This window comes from Schistocerca cancellata, chromosome 2, assembly GCF_023864275.1.
Source record: "Schistocerca cancellata isolate TAMUIC-IGC-003103 chromosome 2, iqSchCanc2.1, whole genome shotgun sequence".
NCBI classification, from domain to species: Eukaryota; Metazoa; Arthropoda; class Insecta; order Orthoptera; family Acrididae; genus Schistocerca; species Schistocerca cancellata.
In genome coordinates, this window is record NC_064627.1 from 226571603 (window position 1) to 226581431 (window position 9829).

Consider the following 9829-nt stretch of genomic DNA (forward strand, 5'->3'; position numbering starts at 1 on the left):
AGTGCCAACCAAACTTCAAACAGAAAAACTGTTGAGGCTTTAGTTGTCCACAACCAACAATGAAGGGTGAACTTTTGACAGTGCAATTAGTGCTGACGAAAATCAGAAAAATCATTAAACAAATGTCGGGAGAAGATCCTGAGATCAAAAACGAAATATCTTCCTTTAGAGTCTCCTAAACTTTTTTTTCCTAAGCATTCTGTTGGAGTTATCAAAATTTTGACATTCACAGCTTCAGGAAAATCATCCATCCGAAATTTGATGGCTTTGAATTTGTGTGAATGCTGCACATGAATACAAATTTTTGTCATTATACCAGGCTGCTGTTTGTAATAATAGTTGTTACTGCATTACCTGGTTCTTGCCATTACTTTATCATTCCCCCTATTATATTAACCCTCCAGCAGATGAAATTTCGTATAAAGTACGCCAACCACAAATATTGTCTTCTGCTGTACCATTTTCACTTTACAAATGTGAGCCCATACCTATTCCTTCGATGTTGCTTCAGCTAACCCAGTGATTAGTTGTGCCGCCCCAACAGCAGTAATATAAAATACACTGAGTGCTGGGTGGGAAAAGACGTATGATGCGTGCAAGAAAATTACCTAGATTCTGAGCTAGCACCACAATCCAACAATGAGGCAGGTCTATACAAGATAATTAGCAGTCTAATAAGTGATTGGCTGTGATCTGATACGACTGCGCTCTTTAATGCACAGTGTGTCATTACTGTGGGTAAGATTTGTATGCAGTGGCATCAGAGTAGTACAGGGTGATTCAAAAAGAATACCACAACTTTAGGAATTTAAAACTCTGCAACGACAAAAGGCAGAGCTAAGCACTATCTGTCGGCGAATTAAGGGAGCTATAAAGTTTCATTTAGTTGTACATTTGTTCGCTTGAGGCGCTGTTGACAAGGCGTCAGCGTCAGTTGATGCTAAGATGGCGACCGCTCAACAGAAAGCTTACGGCAGAAGTGAATCGACGACAGTTGTTCAGCGTGCATTTCAAACGAAGTATGGTGTTAAACCTCCTGATAGGTGGTGTATTAAACGTTGGTATAAACAGTTTACAGAGAGTGGGTGTTTGTGCAAAGGGAAAAGTTCTGGACGGCTGAGAACGAGTGATGAAAATGTAGCACGCATCCTGCAAGCATTTGTTCGCAGCCCAGGAAAATCGACTCGCAGAGGTAGCAGAGAGCTGCAAATTCCACAATCAACTGTATCGAGAGTCCTACGAAAAAGGTTAGTTATGAAACCTGAACGTCAACTACCCGAGGCGATGGATCGGCCGCCAGGCAGCCCGTGACAGAGCACTTCATCACTGGCCTCCAAGAAGCCCTGATCTTACCCCCTGCGATTTTTTCTTATGGGAGTATGTTAAGGATATGGTGTTTCGGCAACCTCTCCCAGCCACCATTGATGATTTGAAACGAGAAATAACAGCAGCTATCCAAACTGTTACGCCTGATATGCTACAGAGAGTGTGGAACGAGTTGGAGTATCGGGTTGATATTGCTAGTTTGTCTGGAGGGGGCCATATTGAACATCTCTGAACTTGTTTTTGAGTGAAAAAAAAAAAAAACCTTTTTAAATACTCTTTGTAATGATGTATAACAGAAGATTATATTATGTTTCTTTCATTAAATACACATTTTTTAAGTTGTGGTATTCTTTTTGAATCACCCTGTATAATGAAAGTTTATTTTATTATTTTTAATTAAACTGATTTAGCTCATACAATGTAAATTTATTTTGTCATTGTTTAATTAAACTTGATTTTGATTATTCATGTCCCACCCCCACCCCCATTCAATGCAACACTGTGTAGTAATTGCAGTTTAAGTTTTCAGAACTGTAACTATAGTTTTAAACTCTCATACAAATGTTCAAATAGGAATTGATAACTGTTTGTGTGTTGAATATTTGATTATGCATTTGGAATCCTAGCAGAGCCCATTATTTTAGTTTACAGTGAGAACTACTTTGAGCTTTTTCTACGTTAAAGAAATTTCCCTGTCATTCCTTTACTTATCAGAAATAAATATTGTTGTAAACTCTGTCTTGATGATGTGTGTTTGTATGTAATTCCTATGATTTTCCAGAAAGAGGCACTGCGAAATTTTATGAAGAAACATGGCACACACATTCGTTAGTGCCAGTTTGCTGTAGCTCCAAGTGAATTTGGAGGAGTGACTGCGATGGCAAATGTGTTCGCAAGAAAATGTCTACGAATTGTTGTTGCTGCACTATGCCAGACGATTGGTTGGAGGAAGATAAAACCAACATCTATGGAAGTACTGATTGATCTTCTAGAACATTATATCAAAAGCCTTGGTAAGGGAGCTCATGAGTATGCTGAACAACGTGGTTCAACAGTTCCAGTTCTTGAAGATCTTGCTCTTGCTCTTAGTGATGCAGGAGTTACTATCCCTCCTCTAGAGGAGTATATTCATGAAGTTGGCCAAGTTCCGTGGCCTGAGAACAGTGGCACTACCTCTTCTGGTGCAGTCCCAGTCTTCCCAGTGCAAGTGCCTTCCCGCCGTAATGGAGTGGAACAACATCTTCAGTTCTTCGACAGTTGGGCTGAATCAGAAGATGAATGCTGTAGCCATCTGGTACCACCCACACAGCATACAGATTCAAATGTTGGTGTATATCCATCTGAAGTTTCAGTTGATGTCGCAGGAGGATCTTGTAAGGCTGAGGATATATCCAGATCAACAGACAATATACCTCAGGCATCACAAGCCTCAGTGGTGGCGATGACAGAATGTGGTATCCTCTCAGCATCACGTGATGGTAGACAGCCATCTGCTCGCAGGCCAACTACACCACCTCGATATTCGCCATCTCCTGACAGACAGCGTGCTTTGAGTGGCTTCCATACAAAGAAGGAAAAGAAAAAAATTAAAGGGAAGGAGAACACAGGAGTTAGTAAAACAAAAATCAAAACTGTTTTAGGGATGGGTAAGGTAAGACCTCCACCTGAATGTTCCTCTGGACAAAGCATTGACTCAGCTTTTACTTCAAGATTTTGTGACAAAACACAACCATTCAATTCACAAAAATACATTAATTCTAAGGGGAATCCATTGAATTCTATGACTTCAAAGGATATTCTGCAACATTCTCATCATGTGGATAAAAAATCCTTAACCCTTGCATCAGCAAAAGAGAGAAATCCTAAGCCATTACAATTACCTGGTGCAAAGCATATTTCAACGGACAATAAATTGGCATTCAAGCACAATATGCAACCTGTGCCTGGTGCTACATCTTATAAAGATAGTTCTGATTTTGGACCAGACACAACTGTTAATAATCTGCTACCTCAGTGTAAAAAATTAGGGGATAAACCAAAGTCTGAACCACTTGAGAGTTCGCAGTGGAGCGATGTTCCTATTAAAAAAGAACCCATGGATGTAAATCCTGTAACAGGTGATCAAACTTCATCTACTCTTAATTCAAATAATTTAATGCCTCAAAAGTCACAAATTAAGACTGAAATTACAATTAATAATAAGGAAGGAAAGAGCTCATTAGATGATGGAAGTCTCACATGCACTCCAAAAGAAATTGCTAAACCTTTGTTATTGATAGATCCCCAATCAGTAAAGACTGTAGATAAGTCTGAGCCTATCAATCACCAAAGGAACAGTCCAAAGTGTGTAGGTGGTAATTCTGCTGAAACTCAGTCAACTGTTGATCCTATTGAGAATAAGCAACCAAAAATTACTAAGGTCACAGATACTGCCGTTACACCATCTTCGACATATAAAAGCAATAGCTTAGCTACAGTTGTGGATATGAATATCAACGAGAGAAATAAACCTGTATCCAAGGAAAGAACTTCCCATCTTCCTGTGCCAGCTGATAAATTAAGAGAAAAGCAAGATAAAAAGACTGAAACTGCAACTCCGTCAAAAAATCTGCTCAATTCCTCTACAAAATCATCCACAAAAGAAGCATGCACAAGCAATAAAGGGAACCTTTCTAGTAAAAAAGTGAAACATGCTGGATCATTTTCTAAACTCCCCCAGAAAACAGGTAGCCAATGGGATACTACTTTAGATAATCTATTTGCTCCAGACATTGTCCAAAAGAAGAAAAAGTGTGACATTGTCAAGGACAAAGATCATAAATCAAACACTACCAAGGGAACAGATCTCATACGTGCACAGAAGGTACCTCCAGTTACAAATGAAGTACAGAAGCTGCACAGTGATAAAGGAATCTCCCAGCCCCCAGTTGTGAATAAAGTTGTGGGAAATGATACAACAAAACCCAACAAAACAAGTAAGGTAATGACACCTGCTAATACGGACATTAAAGGAAAGGAAAAAGAATGTGTTTCAAGTAAGAGAACATCTTCTGTTACAACAGAAGAGTCATTGTCAAAGCACTCGCATAAAAGGGTGAAAGAAGAAATACCTAGTTCAACTAATATGCCCACTTGGCGTGTAAGGGCAGCTCTCATTTATAGCAGTAGCAGTGACTCAGAAATTGATGTGGTGAAACCAGCTAAAGCTTTATTTGGAACACCATCAGCTGTAAGAATCACAGAAACACCGAAAACACCACGTACTCCAGATGTTCCTACAGGAATCTCTGTACATTCTAGATGTAAAAAAGTTATAAGTGATGCCCAAGAGGTACAGCTTGGCTTAGATTTAGGCACTCCCCCACCTGCAAGACCACCAACACCGGGTAAAGTGACACCTCCTGTTGTTGAAATAGGCAGAGAGAAGCACAAACATAAGAAAAAGAAAAAGAAGCATGAAAAGAAACATAGCCCAAAGAAAGAAAAGGTACAGTTGGATGGAGATAAGGTTCACTCAAAAAGTGATTTAGTGGCTGCAGAAGGTCTGATGCAGTTAACATCATTCTCAGGTGATAAACGGTCTGGTGATCTGTCGCACAAAGAAACTGTTTCCGGTGCGAAGAGAAAACACAAACATTCAGCACTGACAGAACACTCCAAAAAGCGCCATGGGTTGTCAGCATCATTACCTGTGGCACCATCTTCACCTGTTGTTATTCCTTCTGTCTCGCAACAACCCTCGCTTCCCAAAGTTCAAGTACCAGTGAATGGCCTTCCTGTAACTATTTCAGATGATGGTCCTGTTGGATTCTATTTTGATGAATCTGGCAACCGTGTTTGGGTGTGCCCTTCATGTGGTGGACAAGATGATGGTAGCCCAATGATACGCTGCGATGACTGCTATGCATGGTACCACTGGGCATGTGTAGGAATTGACTCTGCACCAGATGAAAATGTTGATTGGTTTTGCTCATATTGCTTTTCCAAAAATGATAGGCAGATGAAGAAACATAAAAGTTCTTCAGTCCACCGTAAAAAATCTCATAGCAAATCTTCGAAAAAATGATATACTCGTGTACCTGAAGAAATTATATTAACACTTTTGAAGGGTTTAAGGTCGTGTCTTTTGTTTACATGTTAAATGCAAATCCTGTTTTTTAATGATGTGAGTGAAACGGATACATATATATCATCTGTGGTGTAGAAAGGTGAGTTGTGAAAGTTGTTTTCAAATCATTTGAAAAATAGATTTCATTTTGTTAAAAGCTGTAGTAATGCATCCTTTTGACATATTATTTCTGGCTACTTGAATTGTGTGTTTTTTTTTCTGTTGCCACTGTGATATTCCTTCCAGTCCATCTGTATTATTAGTACAAAACCTGTAAGTCATTGCTATGAAGAAAGTATTTTTGTGAGTGCAGTAATTGTAGAATTTACAAAAGACTGAACCTTTTAAAAGTTACAGATTGTTTATCCATCATTTTACAGCTTTTGATGGTTTTTTTGTCTGCATACTTCATAATTACATAAATTTTGTACAGTGGTTATTGGTTTGTAACTTTGACTGATACTGCTAGATGTGCCTCTAAGGAAAACATAAAACTAAAACAGAGCACTAATTCAGTTATTTGATGTATTAGAATGATGATTATTTTCCTGTGCATGTTATGCACCAAAGAATTTTGTACTGTTACCTATGAAAGCAAGCTTTAAAGATAAAACTTCCTCTGATAAGACTGTATTTTTATATGTTTCCATTGTCATTTGCTATAATGGTTTAATTTGTGTATGTGTTAATGAAATGTGTTTGTAATCCATGCCAAAATGTTTTGTAATTAGAAAGTGTGTGCAAAACCTTGCTTATGTTAAGAAATAAACTGTTATATTTGTTTTAATTGTTATTTGTAGTTGTACTGTGATAAAAAGTGGATATTGTTAAATATGTCAGAGGAAAGTTATGTTTTTGTACCATATTTGTTTAATGTTTTGGTACATTGTTACAGAAAATATAAAAAGTATTGTTCAGATATATTCAGCAATAAGGTAATAAACATAACTTTAGTCTTAATGTTCTGTAATATAAAGTCATTATGTGGCATAAAAATATGCTGGCACTTACGTACTTTATAATTAATTTATGTATATCCAGAGATTTATTTATTTATATCCTACAACATAGTGACACATTACATTTGGGTCGATTAAGGTCCCAGAATAATTCTTTTTAAGAAACCTAAAATGTTTTTGTGGGAACCCCTAAAAACTGGAAACTAAACAAGAACGTCCTGCTAATGATTCCAATTTCAGCCATATTTGCACTCTCTCTCTCTCTCTCTCACACACACACAAAATACACATATGTCTGTATGTTCAGTAATTGGAAATCAACCAAATTTCTTCAAAAATATTGGTGTCTTCATTATTTAGTTATTGTCAAAATAAAAAGGCTTATACTTTGTGATGGCTGTTCTGTAAAGTCAGTGTTCACATTTCATTTGGAGAGCATTAATTAGTTTGTGATTCATCTTTGTTGTGACTGTAAGTTTACAGTTCTTACTCTTAATTATGGATGCACAATTTTCTTACATCCAGACTTAAGTACGTGATTGAAGAGATGTCACTGGTTTATAAGAGCAAGTTGCAGGTTTGAGGGGACCTGTCAGCTGATTGGATAATTCTTAATTTTTCAATTTTTAACTTGTGGCATTATATAAAGCCCATAAATTTAATTTCCACACTGTATAGCTTCATATTCTGTGTATGGATTAGATGGTACTGTCTACCAGGATAGAAAGTTCTTGGTGGTGGTGGTGCCCAACTTGGCATTTCAATAAATCAGTAACCAAGCAGGAAAAACATAGCATGTACTGCCTCCATTAATGCAAAGTAAACCTGATAATTCAGCGTCATTTGGTGTGTCTTACAAGGCCTGCTGGTTTTTTGTTTTAAAAATAACTTTAAATGCTCTGCTATGCACTGTATTATGGCTTGCAAAGTATAAGATATAGTTTTTACTAATGACTTTCAGCCACAATATGGTGTATTTGTTAAACATAACAAAATGAACACACACAAAAAAGATAATTTTTATAATGCAACAGTTTCTGAAGTGGCAGTACCAACTTGTTCCTTTCTGAAGCATTAGAAATCGAACGAAGAAAGGGGTGGGAGAATATTGGAAATAACTCAGTTGGTCTAAGTTAAAATGACTTGTTTGCTCCACTTTTTGACTACTTGAGATGAACTCGTACAACATGAGAATGGTATTTTCCCTATTTTAATTTAAACATTAAAGAATGGCCTCAAAATTCTTTCTCCTCCTAAAAAGTCATTGAAATGCTGCACATTCGTATCACCAGAAAACTGAAATAAAATAATTTCATTGTATCCTTATTGTTTGTGTTAATATTTGTTTCTGTTGAAAAGAAGGTAGTCCAAATATTGTACCTGTGCACGGTATTGAGAAAATGTTAAATATCTGCGTATGTAAAATTTAAAAGCACAGGATAAAATATCTATATGAAGCATTTGTAGAGTTTAACATGCTTACTATCACAAGGCCGGTGATGGCGCAGCAGAGGCACCTGTTGTGTACACAGATTCCAGGTAGCAGTTAATGTGTTATACTCGTACAAAATAATTTAAAAATGGTTAAGTGTTTGCTGTGATTGGAATCGTTCAGGTACAGACTATGAAATTGTTATATTATTCCAGAATAAATCATCAGATAATGAACTACACACATTTCAATGTACTACTCATTTATCTCCAAAGTAGGACCATTTTTGACACTGATGATGCAGAGCAAAGATCTGTACTTCCATAGCAGCAGTTGTAAGGCCCAATAGCCTGAAAAGATGAAACATGATTTCAGATTTCTGCAGATACAATAAACATTTACTCAGGCACAAATATAAACATTGGTTAATGTCCAGAATTGAAATTGTCAAAATTTATAGTATATTTTTTAATATACAGTGATTAGGTAATTTTTATGCTTTTTGCTTCATTTTTCCTTTAAAGTGAATTTGGCTGTGTTACACAATTAAGAAGCCTTTTGCAAAGTTAGCTAATGTTCTTTTAAGTTGTAATGGTGCTATTCACTGTTGCATAATATAAAAAATTTGTGTGACTCTCAAAGACCATCTCCACCTCCTCGTGGTGAGAGTTGGGGGAGAGCAGGTGGCCAGAGTATCATTTTTAGCTGAATTCTGATCACCTGATCTCTGCTAACGGAGCTCTGGCATTTCCAGTGATAACTGAGTAGTCTCTCTCTCTCTCTCTCTCTCTCTCTCTCTCTCTCTCTCTCTCTCTCTCTCTCTCTCACACACACACACACACACACACACACACACACACACACACACACACACACAAACAGCAGATGTTTTTTAACAAAAGTGTGCAAGATAATCACTTCATGTATCTTTATGATAATTTCATAGCCATAACCTAACGAAAAAAATTTATTTCGTTTCCGGAGTTCCGTGCATTTGAAGGAAAGTAAATATGTATTTCAAAACTCGGGCAATTTCTAGTATACTCTGTCATCCATACTTGGATATGGGTTGGGTGAACAAGGACATTTGCCAAAGTTTCTCCTTCAATTTTAAAAATTCTAGACTTAATGTAACTGATTCTGTCTGGAAGTTCTGCTATTTGGAGAGCAAGGCGGAAATGATAAACAGAGAAATGACCGGAGGGTGAGGAGTGATACGCTTTTCATGGATGAAACATTTAAGACGTTTTGCTAGATCTTTGAAGTTCATGGCACAACCAGAAGCTATACTAGGTTTACTGACGTACTGAAAGATTGTACTTCTCTGGTTACTGTATATCCTACATTTAGACCTATTTATTTATTCTTTGCTTTTGTTAAATACTATTGATGAGTGTCTTTATGTTTAGTGTGCTTAATTCACTCATTATTTAAAAAAATTTTAATCAGCCAGTAAGTACAGATTGTGTGAAAGCCTATATCTGTATCTTCCTCCGTCATGTATTTCATTAGTTTATATCTGTTCTTTTACTCAGAAGGGGTGACATGAAAAAAAGACAATGATGTTTACCAGACAATTGTGTGAAAGGTTTTGTGGCTGGATATTGGATTTCGGAATTAGAGATTGAAATAAAGTTTAGGTCAGATGCGAGGATTGGATAGAAAGAAGCACCTTACTTGTGCAATGACATCAGTACGTGACACTATCTGGAAGACCTGCAGTCTTATTGCAAAAATATTAACAGTTGTGCCATTGCCTGGTAAACAAAAGGGATGCTTCGACTGTGTTACTTGAAACTGAAATAATGACAAGATAATTTTAAGGCATCAGAGTTTGAAATCCCTGAATTAAACATTCGAGAAGACAAGGTTCTTAGATATTTTGGCGTTCAGTTTGCACTAGCAGCATTGACAACTTCTGCTGGTCAAATGTATCTCTTTATCGGCATACAGCGACAGTCTCTCAGTTTTGTTAATTAAATTATTAGAACGGCTGATTGAGTT

The 9829-nt window shown here is 37.0% G+C and overlaps 1 protein-coding gene across 3 annotated transcripts in view; it reads left to right on the forward strand.

Annotated features, from left to right (window-relative positions):
• LOC126161556 (transcription initiation factor TFIID subunit 3-like) overlaps positions 1-8260 on the forward strand; it is a 52631-nt gene extending 44371 nt beyond the window's left edge. For all 3 annotated transcript variants that reach the window (XM_049917493.1, XM_049917492.1, XM_049917494.1), the window contains one exon: positions 2108-8260. In XM_049917493.1, the coding sequence (XP_049773450.1) occupies positions 2204-5392 (3189 nt within the window). In that variant the 5' untranslated portion in view covers positions 2108-2203 and the 3' untranslated portion in view covers positions 5393-8260. The remainder of the gene's footprint in view (positions 1-2107) is intronic.
• The last annotated feature ends 1569 nt before the right edge of the window (positions 8261-9829 follow it).